The 25,671-nt window shown below is 41.8% G+C and overlaps 1 protein-coding gene across 2 annotated transcripts in view; it reads right to left on the bottom strand.

Annotated features, from left to right (window-relative positions):
• dapk1 (death-associated protein kinase 1) overlaps positions 1-25,443 on the bottom strand; it is an 87,727-nt gene extending 62,284 nt beyond the window's left edge. The window contains exons 1-2 of one of the 2 annotated variants that reach the window (XM_084056181.1): positions 25,295-25,443; positions 23,267-23,450 (exon numbers count right to left, since the gene is read on the bottom strand). In XM_084056181.1, coding sequence (XP_083912307.1) covers positions 23,267-23,328 — 62 coding nt within the window. In that variant the 5' untranslated portion in view covers positions 23,329-23,450; positions 25,295-25,443. The remainder of the gene's footprint in view (positions 1-23,266; positions 23,451-25,294) is intronic. The other variant, XM_084056182.1, reaches the window with a different exon arrangement.
• Between the last annotated feature and the right edge of the window lie 228 nt (positions 25,444-25,671).

Genomic DNA, 25,671 nt, shown 5'->3' with positions numbered 1-25,671 from the left:
CTCAATAACCACTTACACGTTACACACCCTATACTTAGTTGACCGGATTCCCAAGGGCTCTATCCTAGACCACCGGATGGGAACATTTATACATTTATGTGGCTGTTCTCTAGTGTAGTCGCGGTTGCGGCCCCAAGTCTGTACATAGTTTGGGTGCGCACATCTCAAGTATAGACTAATGCGTATAAGTAAATAAATAAGTATTCAATCAAACTGGAAAAAGTTTCCAATTTATGGTCCACCCTAATGTTTTTTTCCCCCCAACTGAGGGGGAACAAACAACTGAAACTGCAATGCAAGCTCACACATATAAACTCAAATCTAAGTTATGTCTAAATATATAAAATTATAGAAATGTCTGTGTTGCACCAACAAAGAACTGAAAGGTATATATTATACATATGATGTGATATGATAGCTCCTGTAATTTGCTTTAAAAAGCCCTATTTTATACTTTGTCAGGAGTGCCGAGAGAACAACCTGGATGTCAAAGTTCAACAAGACCAAACAAATGATGGTGGACAACAGGAGGCCAAGCAGAGGCACACCCCTACATAGAAGGTGCTGCAGTGGAGTGGGTCAGTAAGTTCAACTTCCTGGGAGGTCACAACTTCACCTCACTGAGAAACGCACCTGGAAATTACAGCAGATGTGATAATCCCACCATCCAAGATTTATACGATGAATGCTCTGTCTGCAAAGCTCACAAAATCAAAGATTGCAGTCACCTGAACCACGGACTGTTTCAGATGATGTCACTAATATTTTATATATATTCTTTATATATATCAAAGATTTGCACAAATTCTCGATTTTTCAAAAAATAGCAGATCTCATAGCGTGGCACTCTGTGCCGCGCTATGAGCTTGTATATCTGCATTTTTGAGTAGCCAAAGAAATGTAAAATGACACAGCTGCGTTCCAGGTCTAAATGGGTTAATGAGCATTAGTGAGGAACAATTATATGAAGGTGGGATGAAAATGGGTGAAGTGGTCCTTTAAGCACTAAGAAAATGGTCAACTGAAAACTGATCTCTTCGTAATAATTCCCCTCTGCCTTTTTATTCTTCTTGCTGTTGTATATATTTCAGAATTTTCCTAAAATTTGCAAAAATGTTGCCTATGAAGACAACAGAGAAGATGCCAGGTTGAAGGTCATTCTGAATGATTGCTTCATGCTAGGATGGATGTGAAAAGAAAGAAGCCACTTGGGTTGGGTAACAGAGGGCAGACAGTGTTGGGTAAGACATTTCTTAACATGTGAAGCTGACACGACAGCTTTAGCCACAGTGTTTCTATCTAAATGCAGTACAATTTTTGTTGTCGTCTTGCAATCCAATGTTTTTGGCTGTGGCTGTGCCTCAAGGTGATGGGATGTTGTTTGATGGTGTGACAGCATCTGACAGTATGAGGGTACCCCATAGCAATGGGATGACTGAACTCAGAAAATATGATGCCTACTAACAGTATGCACTTTGGCAGTGCATTCTTTCTATAGCTGTCCAATGTACTGATGTTTATAATGAGTTATTGTATTGAGCTGCATTGAGGTGAATCACGTTTTCTTCTACAGTGCTAGATTGTTCATCTGGAGTGAAGGCAGAGCTTGAGGTGTGTTTCAAAATAACTAATAATCTACAAGCTCGCATCGCAACGCATTGTGAGGCTTATAGATCGGCTATTTTCACTATTATTGTGTGCCAATTACCCATGCAGTACTACCTTGAACATTGAACGTTTTAGACCAGCCCAAATTAGTTTGGATAAGACAACTCTACCAATGGGCAAACAGTAACAACGCCTTACCTATAGAAGCACATGTGGGAGGCTTGCTAGAATCACACAAAGCTATTAACCTCACTGTACAGTGTACACACGTGCGCGCACATACACTGACACACACTGACACACACACACACACACACACACACACACACACACACACACACACACACACACACACACACACACACACACACACACACACACACACACAGGAGGGGGGGGGGGGGGTGGGGGGGGTGAGCCCACCCTTCATTAACAACACCAGCTGCACACACAAACAGGGGGAAAATGTCAGTAGTTCAAATGAGCCCTATTCCCTTGTTGAGATAGTAGAGAGGAACCATAAACTGAAAATGATTTTGAAATAATAAGCACTTCAATCACATTAACCCTGCCATCGCTCTTTTGGGTAACTTGAAAAAAAAATCTAATATTTTTTTACATTTTTCAACATTTTGAAGAAAATGTCAAACATACAGTAGTGAAAATAGCAGTTTGTGAGATTGTAGATCGGCTATTGCGCTACTTGTCATACAACTAAGTAAATAGGGCTAAAGTACTGCTGCTGTTTTTCAAATAATAAACCCCTGTCTTAGTCAATTCTCCTTAGAATATAGTGAGTGCTATGAACAACAATTCATAATGTTCAGGCAAATGTGGCTTAATGACTTCTGGTTAGCAAAGACTACCTGGGAAATCCCTTTCTGTCATGTGAGGTATCCTTGGGGAGAGCTCTCTGACTCACTCGCAGGCTGCTGAATAAACACAACGTTAGGAGCAGAATTTATGGGTGAGTAGCGGTGAAAAACATAGCTTAGAAAACGCTGACAAACAGTTGTAGGGAGACCGTTTTCTCAAGCCTTTGCTAAACCACCCATGCACCCACCAGGCAGTGCAAAACACTCTACGAAGTCTATTGGATCAAGTTGCTGTTCCCCTTTTGTTGTGTTTAAGGACAGACGAGGGCGAGGCTTCCAACTTTTGGCCTACTTGTTTCCACAAAGCAATTGGAGGGGAGGGGAGGGGAGAGGAGAGGAGAGTTTATTTGCGCCTGTCAGCTGGGTGTGGAGAAAAAAAGAGTGTTGGTCTGCAAGGTTGTAAGTAGGCCTGTCACAATTATTACATAACTAGAGTTTCGGGGGGCTACGCCCCCCTCAACCCCAGCCGCGCACGGGGCCCAGCCGTGTGTATATTGGGGGACCCAAATCGCCGGAGTGAAACTGTGGAAAAATTTTTTTGAAAAAGGAAAAAATTTGAAGAAATACTATTTGTTATGTTTCAGGGGGTCCACAGGGGGTCCGCGGACCCCCTGATGGTCCACTGACCCCCTGTGGAGTGTTGGGACGCGCGGGGACACCCCTGGAACATTGCGGACCATTTTGGTGTGTTTTTTTTTTTCATGAAGGTGGTTGCTTGTTTCTGGCGCAGGCTGTGCAAACCTGGCAACCCAGCGCATGCTGCCGCACGTTTAAGTGGCGTAGCGTCATGAGGGTCAGTGGGGCCGTGGCTCGGTCAGTGAAGACCCTGTAGTGCGGATGATATGTGGCATAGAGGGGCAGATTGTAAATCCACAGAGGAAACATCCGTGGGCTACCATTGGTTCAGCGATGTGTGCGGTCGGCCTGCGGCCCCTCCTCCTCCACCAATGTGCAGTATTGAGAGCCCTGACGTCACAACAATTGGAGCGATGGGCACTGCACTGTGGTTGGTTAGGGTACACCTAGGGCCCAGGTAGAACCCAGTTAAAGCCTGCATGGGCAAACCCAGTTAGGACCCGCCTTGGTCCCACATAAACATGGCTAGTTAGGGCCCACCTAAGGGCCAGGTAGAAGCTACGTATAGCCTGCATGGGCATCGCAGTTGGGACTGAAGTGGATGCCGCTGACATTGCTGACATGGGGTCCATATGGTTTAGCCCACCTTGAAACCATATGGGAACTACGCTGGCATGCTGGCTGTAATGCAAACGCTGCATCATACCTGCAGTGTGTAGTTTGATGTTGTGTGTGTAGCAGATATACCTGCAGTGTGTAGATCAATGTCCATAGGAAAGTCAATGCCCAGCAGTGTTTTTTTTCCCCAGCAGAGTTTCTAGTGTCTCTGTGTCTCTCTGGAAGAGGTTGCACATGAACTCTGCAGCCGCACTGAGGCGCTCCAACACAAACACTCTGACATTAAGCTGCTTCACACAACAAACATCAGCACCACGCTGCTGTGTGTCCAAAAGACACAATATCTGCTCTCCCACCAACGTCATGTGTTCATTTATCGACAGCCGTACAGACTCCTTTTGACACATTTTACGTCGTTTATCCAGCTCTCACTGACTCTCCACATCGGGCTGTTATTTTGCTGCGATCAAGTCAACGATGTGAGAGATTAGCTATCACAGACGGACGGACAGGGGGTGAAACATAGTGTTGCGCCATGCCTTTCGGCCTGGCGGAGACAATAAAAAACCGAAAGTAAAGGAAATGGCCATTTCTGCAACAGAAGTAGTCAATAAACTATGCTATGAAAACATGGGCCACATTGGCAAAGAATGTAAGAAAGAGGCAATCATGTAGAAAATAGCCGATCTCCAAGCTTACAAAGCCTCTGAACGTGAGGCGTTTCGAGCTTGTAGATCGGCTATTTTCACAATATTTACTTGTGGAACGGAGTCAAACAGAATGGGGGGGTCCCAGAGGGGGGGGGGGGGGGGGGGGGCGGCGTGAAAGGGTTGATAAACACTGCTCTAATCGGAGCGAAATTATCTGAAATTACTACATGACCATAATGCAGCCTAACATCTGTTGCACGGGGCGGTCCTGCCATTACGTTAGTTACTGTAGTTGCTGTGGAGCGACATAGTTCTCCAGAAGACACACACAAACATACACCATCTGCAATGGACGAACTGAGCAGCAATATAGACATTCACCACACGAACGTGCATTGTTGACAAAGTGATTGCACAGCCGCTGCAGGCATGACAACCAGGTTAGCGTTAGCGACATGGCAGCTATCACAGCGCCCTGTCCGTCGTGCTGCAACTGCCTGTGATGGCTACAGCAGTAACAGCAAGCTGTCTGCGATGCCATTGTCTGGAGACTGCTCTTAGCGTGACACGACCAATGAGAGTGAGCGCTGTAGTTGTTGCTAAGATACGGTGGCGTCTCTGCCCCATAGCTTGTAGATCTCTCACACATGATTGGCGTAGGCTGCGTTGCCAGGTCTGACTGTGTGTCTAAGCAATGGTCGGCTGATTTTGGCGCGCCTTTGGGCTCGTTTGCATTGTGCGCACGGCAGCGCTTGTTTAGCGTACGTCAGCGCGACGTGGCAACGGACGTGGCAACGTGAAAGGTGATTGGCTGGTGAAAAGAAACACCCGACGTTACACCAGAAATGGTGCCTGGAGAAAATGGTGACCAAAAAAAAAGTTTGGAAAAAAAGGAAAAAAAACCCGCAGCGGCTGCGTGCTGTTGTGGTGATGAGGTCGTGCGCACGGTAAACGGTACGAAGCTGCCTCCCCTTCCGTTTTGTCCGACATTTGGTGAGTAGAATTAATTATGTTGCGCGGTGGAAAAGGTGTATTGAGCAGTGAGATGTCCCCTACGCGAGGCGTAAATTCAGCGCGGCCGGCGTGGCGAGTCAGTTGGCGACATGTGGTCTGGCGGTGCGTTGTTTAGTCGATAACAGAGCTGTGGGGTGTGGACACCGAGGGTGCGGAAGTTGGTCGCCATTTATATAGTTAGATGGCAATTATTTGAGATAATCGCAATTATTTTGCATAATCGTCATAATCGTTTCCATGTTGAAAAATGCTCATACATTTTCAAACATTTTCCAAAAATAGCAGAAATAGCAGATCTACAAGCTTACAGCTGGTAGATCAACTATTTCCGTATTGTAAATGTGTCAGTAATTTATTTGTATATGTAAGTTATTTGTCATATCTGCCCTGTGCAATTCGTGATTATGAAGCCTAAAAGGCCAAACAGAAATTAAGTTTGTATTCATATGTTCCCAATGGTCAATGCCAAAAACACTATTAAAATCGTTAATCGCAACAAATTGTGTGACAATTAATCGTCAAACTTAAATGTAAGCGTGACCCTAGTTGTAAGGCTTTTTCATCTCAGGAGACATCCTGCTGATTTATGGTTATATTTGTTTCCCTAGATATGAATGGCCTTTATAACAGAGACAGGTGAGTATGCCATGTGCATCCGCTGTCAAGTGCAGTATGAGCAGCAGTAGGGTTTGTCGAATGTACTAAGAGACTTGTACACCGGCAGGCATGGACATGCACCCCAAACACTGTCATTGTTCAATTTCCTACATAAGCCCGATTTATACTTTGTTCGTCGTACAAAAGGTGTCACGGCAGTCACACACCAAAATATCAGACCATCATTCGTAGAGTTTGTAGATCTGATATTTTTGCAGAGCATTGTATGACATAAATGAGCATAAATGAAGCATTAGACAGCCCTGTAGATAAACCACCAATCAGAAGCCATGCTATAATTCATCATGAATTTAACTGCATCATGATTTTTTCTTCTTTATATACACATATATATATATATGTGTCCCCTTTCATATCATATATATATATTTTATTTTTTATTTATTTTTCTTCTTTTTTTTTATTTTTTATGAATTAGTCCTACTCCTCCCGCCCAACACTCCCCGCTGATGGCGCAGGTGCCGCCCCAGCCCGTAGGAGTACATGCAATGACAATTATCACCCTCCCCGTCCGGCTTCCCTTCCCCGAACACGGGCCAATTGTGTCCGTGTAGACGCTCAACAAAGCCGGATGCACCACGGTGGATTATAACCCACAATCTCCGTGGTGGTGGGCAGAAACCTTAGCACTGCACCACTCTCTCTGATTTTGATTCTGATTCTCTCATCATGAATTTTAACTGTATATTTTGATTTTTTATATTTTTGAGTAGTTATTTTTGTTGCACTGTTGTTGTTTTGTCCAGTTGTTTGAGTGTTGAATGTTTAATGGTCCACAATTCAAAAAAGTCTTGCTCAATAAAATATTGAATTATTCAATCGATCAATAATTCTAACTTTAGAGAGCATAACAGATTGCTGCACAAGATATACTGCTACTCCTGTTTCAATTAGCCACACCAAACATAAAACAACAGCTTTATAGATGTTGTATTACAGACAATTTTGGTAAAAGGTGTGATGAACGAAACACAGTATCTTCAATATGATTATTAAAATGTATAATGTTTTCAATGTTATTGCACTCTTCTTTGCTGCACCATGAAGACTTACACAAGGTGGATAATTGGCCAAACTTCCCAAACAAAAGCAAGTGTCACAACCAACTGCCGTCTCGGAGGGAAAAAGCCCTCTGCTTTCTGTCTGTGTTGGCAATGGGGATTAACAGGTCTAGAGAGATAAGCTAAGCAATGTCAGTATCAGGTGTGTGTTCTTGTACATTTGTGTGTGTGTGTGTGTGTGTGTGTGTGTGTGTGTGTGTGTGTGTGTGTGTGTGTGTGTGTGTGTGTGTGTGTGTGTGTGTGTGTGTGTGTGTGTGTGAAACTAATGTCTGCAACTGACAGGAAGAAAAACAGGCAGAGCAAACACTTTGGTTGTAGTGAGCCCAACACTAGTGCTGTTCATGATTATGAACAAAAACTAGCATGGCTATCTCTAAACTTATTTTACTTAATATTGGAGGGAAAAACTAGTGTAGCATATTTCTGCCGAACGTTTGCCCTAGAATGGGGAGGTTAGGATTAAGAGAATTATCTTATATATTGTACATATATTTCCCCATGGTGTATATTACATTTTATAACACAAATATTATTATTATTATTATCATCAGATCTACAAGCTCACAGATAGACCATTATGCCCAACATGGTCTATTTTATAAGCATAATAAATGAACAAATGTCCATCAAAATACAATATAGGGATAATACATGTTGCAGTTACGGGTGACAAAGGAAAGTGTGACTGACATCTATCCTCCTAATCTTTGGCCTCAATCCGAATATAATCCATCTAGTAAATACAGTCTTTTAGCCTAAACTCCACATGTACAGCAGAATACACAATGGAAGAGACTACCGTACCATTACAATACCTCTCAAAGCATATATTTCACTATGTTCAAACCCTTGAGCAGGTGAGTATATTAGGGGAATTATTGCCGATTGGCTGTTATCTAAAAGTGCACTTTTCTTTCTTGTTTTCCTTGCTATCACAATAATAGTCAGGGCCAGGGAGATAAATGTTTTTTTGGTCAATAATACCGGATATCAAACTGCATTCTCCCACAGTGCAGTTGCCATTCATTCGTCACGATACAATCTTCTGTGTGTCCATGCAACATTCTGATTGGTGGCGGTCGGGTGGAGTTTTCTGGCAGGACATTTATTAACACAACTAAGTAGGCTAACATTTTGGTGAACTTTATTGCAACACGATTGCAGGAGACATTTCTACACTGAAAAGTGAAAAGAATCAAGGTGACTCATGTCAAACTGGCCTACTTGTAAAGGTATTCACCTTGTAGAAAATTAACTTCAGGTTGAGTTTACGGGCATTCTAATACTCTGTGGTACGACAGAAACAACACTAACCTTATTGGCAATGTTTTTTCAGTATTGTCAACTTTACGCTAATGTGAAAAAAACAAATTGCCTATCATGACATCCCCAAAATAGGGGCACCAGGTTTAAAGTTGCTAAATTGCTGCAGACGATTCAAAGCAGTGAGACCACTGGAGGATGGAATATACCGTAGTACTACTAACTGGAGGATACTGATAAAACAAGGCAACCTATGTATGCACATTTGAGCCACATTTGACATTTGCAGCAACCTATGGTGGACGTAGTTTCGCTGCTAATAAAATTATTAGTGATTATTGCATAAGCGCACTACACCGCTTATGGGGCAACTAGGTTAACTCCCAACCCGTCCATTGATGAGCCCAGTGTCGTATTAATGGCATCCATTGCTAGGATGGATAAATGCAGAGGAGAAATTCCACATACAGTATACAGTGTGTGTGTAAATACAGCAGCAAATACCTCAACAACAACTGAAAGGGGACACAATTATTATTATTACTGTCTAGGGTATAGTTATTATGTCTATCCCTTTTAGGCAAGCCCAAGAGATGGTTTCATGAGAGGCACTGTATGGCATCTCATTCAATCCAGGTCTGTATGTCGGCTTGGCTAACAGAGTCCTCTAATAACACCAAAACCTTAATTTCAATCCGCTCTCTGACAAATCAGCTTTTGTGCAGCCTAGTGATTGGCTGAATGAACAATGCAACATAATGGACTAGGGGTTTGGCAGCAGGCTTGCAATACCCCCCCCATACAGCCAAAACATCACACATTAGAGACCGTTTAAAATAGAGTAGTGGATTTGGCCTGTTTAAATGTCACCCTGACAAGCTGTGAGGCTATTTACATTTTAAAAGGCTGATGTGTAGTATACACTAACGGTAACAGGGGGGAACACAAATTCCACATTATTCAAATTACCGTTACATTTGTCCAGCCAAATTATTAAGACATCGTCTACCACAGGAATACAGCTGGGCAATATAATACAGCTGGTCAATATATCAATATTGTATCGCTGTATTGTATTTTGGATATCGTAATATTGTGATATGGCATAAGTGTTGTCTTTTCCTATTTTTGATAACCCCAATTTTATACTTTTCAATGGTAGTGAAAATAGACATTTTCTATTATTGTCACAATATATGATATTATCGTCACAATATCGATATTGAGGTATTTGGTCAACTTGATTTTGTCTATTTCGCCCAGTCCTACACAGGACCCTGAATGAAACCCAGCAGTGCCCATTCAATGTACAACTCTCAGAAATACAAAAGGGGAGTGGACTTAATTTTAAGTGATGTTTGCTATATACTGTATGTAATTACATTTAATAGAAACCTCTTGATCATGACTTGGCATGGCCAGATGGGTCAAGGATTGAGGTTCATCCTCAATCCTAGTCTCTCCAGCAGCATACCAGGAAAAGCACTTTCTAATCACAGTCAAATTCGGAGGTGGATCATTCATGTTTTAGGCCTATTTTGCTGCCAGCAGCACAGAGACTCTTGTCCAGATCAACTGTATATAAAGGGTTCAGTCACGTATCTATCTTGGATACCAATCTGTAAATGAATGCAAATGTCACTGCCTCTGGCTACAGGTGGACCTTTCAACGAGGCAATGGATCACAACTGGATACAAAAACAACGCAAAAATGGTTCCATGATGAAACACAAAATAAATGTTAAGAAATTACTATTACAGTCTCTGCATCTATTCTAAACCCAAAACATTGAACTGAAAAAACAGAAATCTTTATTATGAATCGGGAACCCTTCTAATGTTAAAATATGAAAATAATAACAATTAAAAGACATTTTGGGGACATTTTTTAAATGACATATTTATTTTTCTATAGTAATTTTGTTATCAAGGGTGTTGTCAACTGATACTATATGCTGTATGGATGATGTATTTTTGTAGGCCAAACAAACCATTATCTCCAATTTCCAATAGATTTTTTTGCATTGGGCTTTGGATAAAAGAAAATAAGCTCTGTAGCAAACAAAGGCTTATGATATTCAGACATTTCAAGAAGATAATCCCCACTAATCCACACATGATTTTTGAACCACACAAGCAATTAACGCTTGTGTGAAAAAAAAACATGGCACAGAACAGCTTCAAATTTCTTAGTTGAGAAATTAACAGGTCTAACAAATTCTGTAGAACAATATGTGAAACTCTCTTAGGCTTATTTCAAACCACAGACCTTGTTTTCTGCATGAATTGAAAAAATCCTTGGAAACCAGGTGATAGAACCCATTACAGACCCACTTCCGGGTTTCAGGACAACAAATTCTAAAACTATAATTTTGGAGGTACTGTAATTATAACTATGAAACTCAGAAAAACAATAATAGCAATCCTCAGATTTTGGTTGGCATAAATAGGACCTGTTTCCTTGTTGTTCCTAATGTACTCATAGCTCTACCTGCTGTAACCTTGGAGCAAAGGTTATGGCCTTCTCCAACAAAACATAAAAGATACAGTGTTTCCTGTAAAAAAACAACTCCTATATTATAGGCAATATTATAGATAGATAATGTATTGTTTACATTGGAATATCAGTATCACGAAGCCCATGTGGGATCCTTTCATGTTTGGGCCTAACTGTCATCCAGTAAGGATCTGCCTGTGTGGCACGGTGGCAACAATGGGCTCTGATGGGCTCCCTCACTGTCCAATTGGGAGGTGTATATCATTCAGTGTTAAAATTCCCTGGTGAGGCTGAGCTATTCATGATTATGGAACGTAAGCCTGATTCGTACTTAGTTTGCGCGCAGGTGTCGCGGACCAAAAACAGCCGATCTATAAGCTCACAACGCATTGCGCTGCAATTCTCTGTGAACTTATATCATATATATTATAATATTTTTGCGACACCCGTGCGCAACAGGCTTAAGTGTGGGAGGATCCCTCCGAACGCTGCCTGCCCACTCAGCTGCAGCGTGGGCTACAAACTGCACCGGCAGTTAAGCATTATGCAACCACTAGGCTTTTGTGTACGGCGGAAGCGTAACCAAGGCAACAGGATTCAGTGCTTGAGAAGAGGAACTGGTTGGAGGGAGGAAGAGTGCAGTGGATAATACTGGGTGGATGTCTCTCTGGATGTGTGTGTGTGTGTGTGTGTGTGTGTGTGTGTGTGTGTGTGTGTGTGTGTGTGTGTGTGTGTGTGTGTGTGTGTGTGTGTGTGTTAGGGTACTTCCTGAGTATTTAGTACTTCCTGAGTTTTCCCCACACTTCACTGTGCACACAGCACTGATATATTCTGTCCTGCGCTGTAAACACTATCAAGTATTCATGACCAGGTAAACAATACAACGGATTAACGGTCTAAAATACCCATGGCACTCTGACACCTCTTCCATGAAACACATTTAAGGAACCAAACGTTTTCCATGGCTGACAACCGAGACAGTTTAAAAGGTTAAGTGCACAAATATATAAGGCCATGTGAGAACTGAAAGTTCCAGTTAAAACCCCCAGGAAAATGTAGCATTGCACATCCTTTTACACGTAGTCAACGCCTGGATTCATTGTCACAAGCTAAGCCGACTCAAACACACTGCCTTAGGACAAATCTGCAACCATGCACATCCCATGCCCCTCTGCATCAGCTTGTGAAATAAAGAAAAGCACAGGATTTTCACAATAAAGAAAATCTGTGGGTGTGCCCGCCCGCCCACCCATCACTTTTGCGTGCCCACCCAAAATGTCTTAACCGTGCAATGATGTTTAGCCAACAATGACTCAATTATTCAGGTAATGACAGTAATTATTATAATGACTTTGGAGCAAACATAAACAAACCTGGTCTACTATGATATATGGTCAATACTGTGAATAGACAATGGCATCTAAAGACATTGGCCATGGCCAATGTGCCTTCAAATACATAGCTCCATCTGACTGGAACAACCTATCCTGTTTATTTAGCTCCATTACCTACATCCATGTCTTAAAGCATTGGTTTTCAACCTTTTTCATGACACCCTAAATTGATATACATTTGGCTGCGGACCCCCATCTGAAAATGTTGTGCCAGGGACCCCCCAGAAGCAAAGATTTTAGTTAAAAATGTTCACTTAAAAATATATATATTCAAAGATATGCACACATTTTCAAGATTTTTCAAAAATAGCAGATCTACAAGCTCAAAGTGCGGCACTCGGTGCCAAAGCTAAGCGGTCAAAATGATTGTGACACTATGTTAACTCATTTTGCTGGGGACCCCCTGGTACCCCCTCAAGGACCACTGGTTGAGATCCACTGCTTTAGAGCATCTCTTTTTTACTTACCTTCAACGTTCTGCTCTTGCGTCTAATTGTTTTTGAGAATTGTACTTGACATAATTATGGAAATGTGTCTCTGATGTGCAGGTGCGTGTACAGCACGTCTTTATTTGTATATAGCTTTGAATGGGTATGTATGTGTACACATGCCGCATTTACTGTATGCATGTTGGGGGTAATAAGGGGGCGTGGGAGTGGCTAGGGCTGAGAGAGCTTTTATCTGTGTTGTATGGATGTATTTCTGTTGTATTGTTTCGTGTATTGTATTTTCTGTTAAGGCCCCCCCTCGAAAATGAGTTGATTCATGATCTTAAGGGGTTTATCCTTCTAGTAAACGTACATGTATTGACACCAGTATTGTCCTTTAAGAGGAAAGATCGGCACATTGGAGTGGTTGCAGCGTCTAACTATGTATGAGCTACAGCAGTGACACACTCATGACTGGGGAAAGAAAGCCACAATAAGAGCAGGTATCCAGTGTTTGCACTCGTCTGTACTCACAGGGAAAGGCCATTCAGCATGTCACTGGAATGTCACTCACCTCCCCCAGCTTAAAGGCAACAGTGGACACATTGTAACTGGAGGTAAGAGGTATAACAAACCAAACTCTCAGGAAAAGCTTAAATTCGGCATCTAGACATTCTAGAGCAGTTCTCCTTTACAATCTTCAGCTTAGCGATAAGAGAAAAGTATGCCATCTGGTGAACCGCAAGGTCATGACCCGCCGCTGACATCCCATCAGACCATGGGAACAGCTAGCCTTACAGTGACTTATCCTTAAAGAGAATCAATTAGATAGCTACGCAGCAACAACTGAGGAGAGACTGGTGGAGTGACACGTGGAACAATAGGATGAGTTGAGGAAGTACAGCACAATGATGCCATCTATTCTTGGAATTCTTGGAACAGTAGTAGCAATAATCTCTCTGCTCATATACATTTCATTGGTAACTTGCAAAATTAGCCCATTAAGGCCTGAGGTTCGGATTCTACAAAATGTCTTCTAAATCCTAACAGTTTTTTGAAAAAAACGTATGTTGCTATGTCAGTGGTTCTGAAACTTTTTCATGTCAAGGACCCCGAAATGATATGTATTTGGCCGCAGACCTCCATCTCAAAATATTTTGTTCCAGGGACCCCCAGAAGCAAAGATTTGAGTTTAAAATGTTTGCATTAAAAATATATATATTCAAAGATTTGCACAAATCTTCTACATTTTTCAAAAAATGCATATCTACAAGCTCATAGCGCGGCACTCGGTGCTGCGCTATGAGCTTGTATATCTGCTATTTTTGAATAGCCAAAGTGTAAAATAATGCTTTTTAGCTCAAATCTAAAAATGACACAGATGTGTCCCAAGTCTTAATGGGATAATGACTCGGGTTCGAGGTTGACATTGGGTCGTACTGTGTAAACTGGTTCAGTGAGAACAGGTTTTGGTAGAGTAGTCTGAAAGTTGTTTAACACTGACAGACAGCTGGCACAATCGAGGCAGACAAAGAGGAGAGAGTTGGAAGAGATATAAAGAGAAAGAGAAAGGATTTGTTTAAGCTAATTTGGATATCGTTGCTGTTGGGCAGAAACCAAGTATGTCCAAAACCGTTACTTTTCAGTTAATGGAAAAAATACCCTGTGTTCCAAAGGATCCAATGTAGTTAAGCTCGTGTTATATTTGTCATTGGTTAAATATTTATAAAACTGAGAGACAGACTTAATCACTGTCAACCTGGAGTCCCCATTTGTGGGCATGTCATTATAGCTGAACATAAAAAATAAATAGAAACTACTTTTGCTACTTTTGTGAGACACTGTCAAATGACAAAGTACCGTACAAAATATAGTGTTCATTTTATGACAGAAATATGGAGATAGACAGCTTCTATCCGACAGCGACGATATCAGACACAAACAGAAGCACAAGCTGTGCAAGACTCAAGAGACAAGACGGTGGTAGCTGTCAGCGAGACTGGTGGTGGTTGTGGTGGTGGGCATCAGCTGGTCCATCTGTCATCTCCTGCTTCATTTTCTCGCTCTGTGTTCTTAGCCCGGGCCCCCATATGCGTGCTGAAACTGACATTCAGCTGGTTTCGAGGTGGTTAACCTCTGTCATCACGACCGCAGTGGGTGCTGGAAGGCACACGGACTGGTTTTGTAGGTTTTGAAAAAAACATTAGCGACAACTTGACACTCAACCCTCTGTCTCTGCTGTCAGTGCCTCTGAAATGACAGTTGAAAGGGCGAGAACCTTTCAGACGCAGGTGAGACGGCAGAGGAGGTGCATTCCAGTGCTTATGTAACCTTAACCCCAACGCTAACCCTCACTTAAAATAAACCTGTGCAAGGCCTGGATTCAAATCCTTATCAGGAATATTTCAAACTTTTGCCATGAATTAAAGTTTTTGTTTTTTATTATAGTGAAAATAGCAGATCTACAAGCTTACAACGCGTCACATCGCAATGCATAGTGAGCTTATAGATCAGCTATTTTCACTATTTCTGAACACCACCATCATACAACAAAGTATAATACAGGGTGAAGTGGTCAATTAGACTAATTTGATTATCAACAACCTATTGTTGTTGACCGATTGTTTGTGTCAACTGTCGATATGTTGATATATTGAAAAAAATGTAGTTACAGCTCAGAGGGAGACTGAATGAGCATTAAAGACATTGTGGTTCATCACAAACCTAGTCTTAAGTTATGAATATTTTTTTAAGTCTTCATCACTGACAGAAAATATATTATTGCACTGTGTTCTGTTTATGTGTGCAAGTATTAGGTATTGTGGTGACTCAACAGTGAGCTGATGTTTTGTCAATTGTGGTTTGTAGGGGTGAAGATCGGATTCTCGACACACTCAGCATAGCTATGCAGAGTATGCAGGGTGACATGTGATGACCTACCAAGAGAAAGGACGAGGGAAACTTGGCTTTCCTCTTGCTATCACAGCCTCTCAGTTTGCATGCTTGACTGACCACAGTTCTCTCTTCATTGACCACAATGGCTTGTCAGCAGTACACACCCCCCACCCTCAAAACGTGCGCACACACACACACGCGCGCGCGCGCGCACACACACACACACACACACACACACACACACACGCACGCACGCACGCACGCACACAGACACACACACTCCTGCTATTCACCCGCTAACACAGTTGGCAGGATTCCAATTATCCTCCATTGACTGTGCAGATGAATTCTGGAAAATCATACTCCTTGAGGATTGCCTTAATGGAGGTATATTTTCTTTTCTTTCTTTTTTCGTACTTTCCAGCAAACTGCAACAAGAGGAGTCTGTTTGCTTTTTCACAGACCACAAGAAAGAAATTCTAGCTCAAAAACTCAACCTTGTTAAAAAGAAAATTACACTTTGTCGTATGCCAAAAATAGCAGATATAGATTGCATATCTGCTATTTTTAGCGTGCAGCACTGTCATGTGATGGATCATAAATGATTCATTAGGTGGTCAGGTAAACATAACGTTGCCTCCCTGTCACTATTGTTTTGAATTGACCGCCTGGTTGCATTCCTGGCACATACAGTCCACTCTCAGCTTTGCCCTGAGTATATGATGTAACAATGCACCTAGATGTTACCATTTGGATTTGAACCCGGGTCTCCTTCTGGCTGCGTGAGCATCCACGTCTTGACCAAAAAGGCATATGCAGTAAAGTGTAAGGGAGTCTTCTTTTCCCGGCTCATGTAACTAACTAACCAAAGAACACAAACAGCTTACAAAAAATAAAACAGGCAACAATAAGAGAAAGTATTGCTAACGACTACATTCAAACACCATGTTGTGTACTTGTGACAACACCAACAGACAAGTACAATCTCTGGTAGGATGTGGCTAGGCTGCCTCTCCTGGGTGGAGGGGCAAGGCACTGGGTCCAGGTCCCCCCAAACACCAGTGGGATGTAGGTCACCAGCTGCAAAGTGGTCTACATGTAGTTTATGCAAGGCATTAGAGGGTGCTAGGGTGTGACTAAAACAAATTATCAGTATTTAAAATGTTCTACTTAACCACTTAAACCCTCTAGACTCAGTAAAACGGACCTGAGTTACAACTGCATTTGGACCGTTTTTTTCCGCCTACACCAAATCTCTTCGCAAAAAATAGCAAATCTACAAGCTCACAACATTGTGCTATTTTTGATGAACGGTCCCCCCAGAATAGGGAAGCTGGGGTTCAAGTGGTTAAGAAGAGAAGATGCTCTGTAAAAAGCTCCAACATGTCTTGGAAAAAAACAACAATATTTATGACTAGTTCCACTTTGGCTTTCGTCCTCACCTGTGATCCTCTGGCTAGTGGCTACATGACACTACTCAGTCTAGGACCCACTCAAGACATCGTAACCCATTAAGACCGGGAAAGCATCTATCATTTTTCAAAAATAGCAGATATACAAGCACATAGAGTGCCGCACTATGAGCTTGTAGAGCTGCTATTTTTTGAAAAATCATGAAAATCGAACATTTGTAACTCAAATCTTTGCTTCTGGGGATTTTTAAAACGTATGTAAAAAGGTTTGCTTATATATATAATCATTGAATATATATATATTCAATGATTTGCACAAAGGTTCACGATTTAAAAAAAATAGCAGATCTACAAGCTAGCTCATAGCGCTATGAGCTTGTTTATCTGCTATTTTTGAATAGCCAAAGTAGAGCTTGTTTATCTGCTATTTTTGAATAGCCAAAGTATAAAATAATGGTTAAAGTGGTTATACAGATGTGTTCCCTGTCTTAATGGGTTAATGCCTCTAAAGGGTTCCCCAGAAAGAGGTGCCTCTAGCCTGAGAGGCATCACCGATGAGCTTCGCCTGGAATCCAATGCTCAAGTGTCCTTTGATGATTTCCTCTGATCCACGAACATAAAGTGGACATTTTCAGGCATTCCGTGAAGCACTTATAGAGAGACAAAATCGTCCGTGAGCCGATGCCGTCAGTGTTTTTGCCTTTTTTGCTTATTAGAGGAAAGGAGACTAGCAGTGCTACTATATGCGGCACTTCAGGGAACTGAACTCACATTTACAGTGAAACGTGCACATTTTTCACAGCAGCTCCAGAGGTTAAGAGCCATTATGACTTCTACAATTGAATTCACCGCTCTGTTGTTACCTCGACTGTCAGCATTGGCCTCGGTGTGTCACTCTGCAAGAGTTTAAAGAGCCGGGAGGTTATCCCACATCTGCACTCCTCAGACCAGCTTGAGAGAGATAAGCCTGTGAGTGAGGACTAAAAGGTCAAGGCCTTATGAATCAACCACTGACGCTAATGCGAAGGCATAACATAGTAGTTAACCTTGAACCTCTATGGCCAGGGCTTGCGTCAAATACACTGTGATCTTTATGACTGCAACAACAACAACAACAAACAAATACTGTGTGTTTCAGAGGGGTTTCAGGAACAGGGGTTGGCCGCTTAGTTAACCACTTAAACCCTATATGGTTGACCGGAGTTCCTCAGGGCTCTATAAAAGTGTCTTTTCAATTTTTTCTGTTATTGTGGGGAAAGCTTTCGCTGAAATTAGCCGATCAACGCCATTTTCAATGAAAGCTTTCCCCACAATATGGATGCTGGGGTTTAAGTGGTTAAACCAGGTTTTGGTGAAATCAAGCATTCCAAAGCAGACTTGGCGTCAGTGAGAGGCTTAACTCACCGCCGCTTGGGTCAATTCCCACTCTGCCAAACCAAATGGGCTTCATTCCAATTCCAGACAGAGTCAAGACTGGAATACAGTCAGATCAAAAGGCTCTCTTTCTAAGAAATTACAGAGCAGGTCACAGCACTGTAATCTAGCCAATGAACACATAGGCTCACCGACTTTCCTCATAAACAGTCCCTTGGTCCCTTGATCAACCCCACCTGTTTTATATACAGGTGAGTTAAGAGTATCAACTTTAGAATCAACACTTACCTACACAGAAAGGGCATGGCATTTACTATATGTTGCAAAACATTTACTCTGAGCAGCATGGTGTTCAATTTAAGCTGACATCCAGCAGTTTCACAACATGTTATGTACTCTGTAACATGTGCCAAATTAACATTGAACTTGTGTTGTACTTTCATCCACCCTTCCCTATACTGTGCAACAGGAGAAAAAAATGTTCAGATTCAATAGATTTTCTTAAATATATAATAATTGATAACATCAGGTTCTGTTCCTAAGTCACATCAGCGACCTGCATGTCCTCTCTCACCGCATCCATAAACCTCAGCTTTGGCCTTCCTCTTCTCCTCTTGCCTGGCAGCTCCATCTTCAGCATCCTTCTCCCAATACCTCATCCCCCCTCCGCAGATGTCAAAACCAGCTCAACCTCGCCTCTCTCCCATTAAAGTCTCTAATCTCTAGTACAGGGGTCTTCAATGTTTTTCAGGCCAAGGACCCCCTAGCTGAGTGAGAGATGAAGCAGGGACCCCCACTACATACTGTATTCATGCGTGTTTTCAGACATTTAACCACTTAAACCTTCTGTACTTTGTAAACTTGACAGTTGACTCTGTACTTCGTCTGCTCTTTTTTCCCTCTGCACCAAACCTCTTTGCCAAAAATAGCCGATCTACTACTATGGACCTGTTATTTTTGGCTCATGTTCCCCTCAGAATAGGGATGATAGGGTTCAAGTGGTTAGTGTAAAAAAAAAGTCCCTATCACACGATTTGGCGGCCCCCCTGTAGTTACTCTGAGGACCCCCTAGGGGTCCCGGACCCCCTGTTGAAGAGCCCTGCTCTAGTATATTATTACCTCTGTCAAGAAGATTATATTTTCACCACTGTCTGTCTGTGACCAACATATCTCTAAAAGTAACAAATGGATTGCCATGAAATGTGCTGTGCACTTTCATGCTCCCAAGAGGAAGAAATGTATTGATTTTAGTGACGCTGTGACCTTTTCTCTAGCACCACCATCAGACCAAAATTTCCATTTTCAATTAAGTGTATCTCAAAAATCCTTAGTCGTACAAAAACGTGAATATTCATAGTCCTGAGATGTAGCAGAAACCTATTGATTTAGGTGAACACATGACCTTTCCTCTAGTTCCAATGTCAGACCAAGCACTCAAATGAGCAAACTGGGGCGATTTTTAGGCTTTATTGGTTAATATTTTTTGACTGCAATTTAAAAATTAAAACAATGCTTTAAAAGCCATGAGAAATAGCTGAGAGAGGATGATTGTTTGGGCCCTCCAATCTTTATAGACTGATGCAGAACAATTCATCGTCACCAGACTGAAAGAATGCCATAGTCTACAGTATATGAGCTGCTAAAACACATATCATGATTATCATTCCCAACCCAACGAAGAATCTCTAGTCTCCTCCTGAGCAAGACTGCAGTGGGCAATCGACCCAGACTGGAACAAGTTCCAAACAAGACCTATCGCACTCGCGTAGCCATCTACTTTGCTTCCAGGCAGTAATTCAATACCATTAGACACGGCTCCCCAACCTTCTCTATTACCGGTGCAGCTGAATGAAGCCACTACCAAATTCAGCTGTGCCCCTTAGCGCAGAAAGTTGAGTGCTGAACTGAGAAGCTGCATACCTGCAGCAAGACAGCCCCCAGAGAATAGAACACAATTGGTTGACTATCCCAGGAATGGGGTACATGCCTTATTGCCTTCATATCAGAGAGTCTTTCTGGAGTTCCATTTCAATGTTTTCAGCAGTCATTTGAGAAGCAGCTCACTTCTCCCATTGCATGATGCCACCATAGTATAAATCACATTGTATAATACCACCATACACTGTAGCGCTGTAGGTAAAACACCACTGTACTTTAAGTCTTTATCTACATGGGAGACGGCAAGAGCCTCCAGTTCCTCCTGGTACAATCCTGAGTGTTAAATTAAGTCTGAGTGTGAATAAATGGACCCTTACAAGTAGGGAAGTATGCAGTGAGTAGCGACCAAATGCACTGACGTTTAAATGATGATTTTGTAACAGACTACACACGACTAGTCTAACATTAAGGGAACATGTCACTAATTAAACAGCAACAACAAAGATACATTTGATCTAGACCAAACCTCATTGAACAAACAATATAAATGCTTTATAATGTTCAAATAACCAAATCTTATTTTAAATACTGCAGAAAAGTAGTGCATTTTTGAGACCACGCTTCATCCTTATCCTACAATTTTTTTTTAATCCGTTGTTGTTGTTTCAGCAAAAATAGCTTTATTTCAGACATGAGGAAATCTTCCTCAGTCAGTTTGAGAACATTCAGGATTTTACATTGTAAGCGTCTGGGGTTCTGCTCTCACGGCAGAGCTTGCCTGATGCATCGTAGCCTACATATCATCTGTCAAGCACATTGCCTCGTTCATCTCACCAACTCTGTTCTGCACATGGTGTTAATGGGATTTGCCACATGTAAGAGCTATCCGTCATTTATGCACACCTGTCTTCCACTGCATGCGCTAATGGCACTAAAAAAAGTAATCACGACAGCAGAGTCCATATTTTTTAACCCCTTCCATCTCTCAACATCTTTCATCCCTCTGCAAATGGGCACCTTGCACCAAACATGAACTGGACGAACTGAAGGCAGGCCTCACTAGTATATCGTCGTCACTGTCTGGTGGATACCTTGTATGTCCAAAACCATTAATTCTCAAGAAAAAAGAAAGAAAAAAAAACTGTTCCAATGGTTATAATGGAGTCATTGTGAGTACTCTAATGCTCTGATACTGTTCATTGGTTAACCACTTTCAACCTGGTGTTCCTATTTTGAGCATGTAATTACAGGCGTGATTAAGTATGCCGTTGCTAAAATAACACACCTACAAGTTCACAAGGTATTGCATAATGCATACCTTCTCCTGAGCAATAACATTGATCTATTGAAATAACAAGGAGGTTATTTCAAAATTCCACACATCGGTAACGATATGAATCCTAATGGAGCAGAAAGATTCAGTCTGCGTCTTCCTCCTAAAAAACAGAGGGCAGAGCAGCTAGTGGTTCTCCAAGTTTTTCATGTCAAGGTAGGACCCACAAATTAATATGTATGTGGCCATACAAGATTTCTTTGTTAACCCATTAAGACCTGAAGCCGATTCTACAAATGACTTCTAAATCCTAACAGTTTTCTGAAAAACATACTGTATGTTTCTAGATCAGTGGTGCAGTGCTCAAACCTTTTCATGTCAAAGACCCCCAAAATTATATTTATTTGGCCGCGGACCTTAATCTCAAAATATTTTGTTCCAGGGACCCCCAGAAGCAAAGATTTTAGTTAAAAATGTTCGCTTTAAAACAATATATATATATTCAAAGATTTGCACACATTTTCATCATTTTTCAAAAATAGCAGATCTACAAGCTCGTAGCGCGGCACTCGGTGCCACGCTATGAGCTTGTAGATCTGCTATTTTTAATCGCATTTCGACGCGTTGTGAGCTTGTAGATCGGCTATTTTGAAATAGCCGATGCAATTGTGGTTTAAGTGGTTAAACAGTTCTTGATGCTGTATTAACTTATTTTTCTGGGGACCGCCTGGAAACCCTCTCAGGGACGCCTGTGGGTGCCTGGACCACACTTTAAGAACCACTGCAATAACCAACACTAGCCTCACTGACAATGAGAACATCAATCAACGCCAGTCAGGCATATCTCACTGTGTGGGATGAGTATGTGCGCGACTGTGCGTGTTGGCCCATGCAGACTGCACAAGTGTGCAAGCAAACGTATTTGTGTCTGTGTAAATGTATGTGTGTATGAGTGCGAGAATGTGTGAGCCTGCATGTGCAAGTGTTGATGATGACCCATGCATGTTTACTCATGTGTAAGCAAATGTGCATGTGTGTCTATGAACGCTTCCATGCAAATACCATATGAGTGTGTGTGTGACTGTGTGTGACTGTGTGTGTGTGTGTGTGTGTGTGTGTGTGTGTGTGTGTGTGTGTGTGTGTGTGTGTGTGTGTGTGTGTGTGTGTGTGTGTGTGTGTGTGTGTGTGTGTGCACGCGTGTAGGCATTTGTTAAATGAACTGCATCCAAAAGCCTTTTGCATACATTGAGGGCACCGACATTACTGTATATACCGTTGCACAAGGACCATAATTTACATTTAATTACATTTCACATAAAAGCCATCTGAATTGAAAACTCATCATTAGTCTTCTACCATCGCAAATAAAGAGGACGTTTATATGGCACTCAGTAGCCTTCTAACCGGTGACAAAGCCAAAGGCATTGTGCTCATACTGTCCATGCTGTCATAGTGTGGAAAATGCTACCCTGTTATAGGCTTTAAGCCCAGTTAGCCTAGGCCACCTCAATGACCCCCCAGTCGTTGAGTCCAGGGGGTCTCACTCCAGCTATCCATCACCACTATCAATAATTTTGATTGATAGTTATAGGAACCAAATAGACACTTAAAGGTTTGTAACTCTGACAGTGTACACGTTTGTCTCCTTTGTACACTCAGAGTTATGGGGGTTGGTGGTCTAATGCATACCAAACTTAAGAGGGTCCTTAATAAAAAAGAACTAAAAACGTTTTAAGAACCACTGACATTGTAAGTGTCAATGCAAAACTTACCTCCCGAGCTCATTTCCAATTTCGTAAAATTCCTCAACATTTTGTTGGTTGAAAATGGTCATATTGTCGCGGCGTTTCCTGCTCCAGGGACGCTTGTTCCAAAGCCACTGACCTCCTCCTCACAACAGGGCCATCCCTGTCAGCCTCTGGACAGGTTTACTGACTGTCTTCCTCATACTTGGAGCTTTTTAAAACGAAAGAAAAGGGGGAAATGCAGACAGAACTATCATTTAGAACACAACTCCCACATACAGTAGTATGCAGAGCACAGTGGTGTAAAGTAACTAAGTACATTTACTCAAGTACTGTACTTAAGTACAATTTTGAGGTATTTTTACTTTCTTCATTTTTTCCAATTTTCAATACTTTTACTTCTGCTCCACTATATGTCAGAGGCAAATGTTTACTCCACGTCTCCACTACAATTATTTGACAGCTTTAGATAGTAGTTACTTTGCAGATTTAGATTATTATCACAAAACCTTCATTAACCACCTCAGCCCTATACATTTCGGCAATTTGAAAATAGCCGATCTACAAGCTCACAATGCATTGCAGTGAGCTTGTAGATGCTATTTTCAAAATATTTTACATTTGAAAACTTGTGAAAAGGGACATTCAGCATAACGAGTACTTTTGTACTTTTACAAGTCATAGTGCTTTTTGGGGTTTAAAATCCTCTTAACAAACCTATTGATCTGTACTTCACTGTGCTTGTCTTTGCAAACTGTTAATAAAGTATCCAATCAATCAATCCCTCGAGTAAATGTTTTATTCCGGACTTTAACTTGTAATAAAGTATTTCTACATTGCGGTATTGATACTTTTACTTAAGTAAAAAAAAAAAGAGTACTTTTTCCACCACTGAGAGCGGTGAACCTGCACCTTTTGGCTACGTGACGTCACGACTCCTATAATTGATTTTCTCTCTCTCTCCTCTGCTTTACAAAGACAGAGCTTATGTTACCTGATGCCATGATGTGCTTGTGCTCTTATTTGAAAAGCTGTGATCATTATAAGCACGTCTCTCTCGCTGCATATTGGTTGGTAATGGATCACCAGTGTTTCCCCCTAGGACAGTGGTTTTCAACCTTTTTCGCATCAAGGACCGCCAAATTGACAAATATTAGCCCAGGGACCCCAATTGCCAGGGACTCAACCATTTAGATTTCTTGGGGGTCCCAATCTACACTGTATCACCACCATCATCAGTGTTCATTTAACGGGTCCATTTGGTTCCATTTGTACACTCTCAGAGTTACAGACATAAGGGTCAATTCGGTTGCTAACTATTAATTTGGCTGGGGACCCCCTGGAACCCCCTCAAGGACCACTGGTGGTCCCCGGACCACTGGTTGAAAACCCCTGCCCTAGGATGAAGTTGTAGCAGTTCATATTTGTAAGTTGTTACAATTCATATTTAAACTATGTCTACTTAAAATATGAATTGTCTCAATATTTATGAAAAATAATGATGCTTTTATTATAAAATGATGACACAAATAGTAAAGGCATCTAAGATGGAGCCATCTTCCATTGTAAAAAATAAAATAATAATAATGATTTACAGAACATTTGAACTGTGGAGCTCAAATTGAAGCTGTGGGTGGTGCACCATGGTTAGATGCAAATAGAGGGGAAACACTGATCACGGTTCCCTGAGAAGCCTCACGTAGTCACCAGAACACGGGTTTGGTTTGGCACCAACACTACTACTACTCCTTTTATTCCACTAAAGAAAACGAATGCTCGTTCGTGGATCTTTTGCGCAGCAGCGCAGGTGTCTATCAAATTATAGCCTAAAACTGTATTTTTTTTTCTCATCTCCTTTTCTAACTCTCAGCCGCCGAACACAACCGATCGCCCACATTTGTTATCAAAGCACTGGCTTTAAAACATGTTTTAAAACCTGACTCGCCCCTTGCATATATATCTTCCCTTGTGGAACCGTGATAGTAGCCCAACGTTATCACATTTGGTCGGGAAACTGCAACAATGTGTGGATAATAATAAAGTAGACTATCTTACATACACGGTGACGGGTGTCTTCTATCCTGCTGCCAAATTAATCCACGATTGCATGCGTTTTGGAGAAGCGTAGGTTCCCCGGTTTTGATCACGGAAGACAAAATGTTGTCGTGAAGTGAACGGACGGGCAGCAGCAACGTAACAATGTAACCAGTGGTGTGTCTGTCTGTCTGTCTGGAGGCTGGTGGAAGACCTCAACATGGCCAGCGTTTCAACCACAGGAGGGCAGCAGAGGCGTTCACTTTTCTGGAGCCACGGTTTTGCCCACCTTTCACTTTTGCAAGCATAGCAATTAGCTAAGTAAAGTAACACAAAATCGTACACCATTAATTGCTAGTTATAGAAGTACACACACACACACACACACACACACACAC

Source organism: Gymnoscopelus microlampas (genome assembly GCF_963454915.1).
Source record: "Gymnoscopelus microlampas genome assembly, chromosome: 4".
Lineage (NCBI taxonomy): Eukaryota > Metazoa > Chordata > Actinopteri > Myctophiformes > Myctophidae > Gymnoscopelus > Gymnoscopelus microlampas.
The sequence above is the reverse complement of the archived record's forward strand: the minus strand, read 5'-3'. Positions and strand labels throughout refer to the sequence as shown.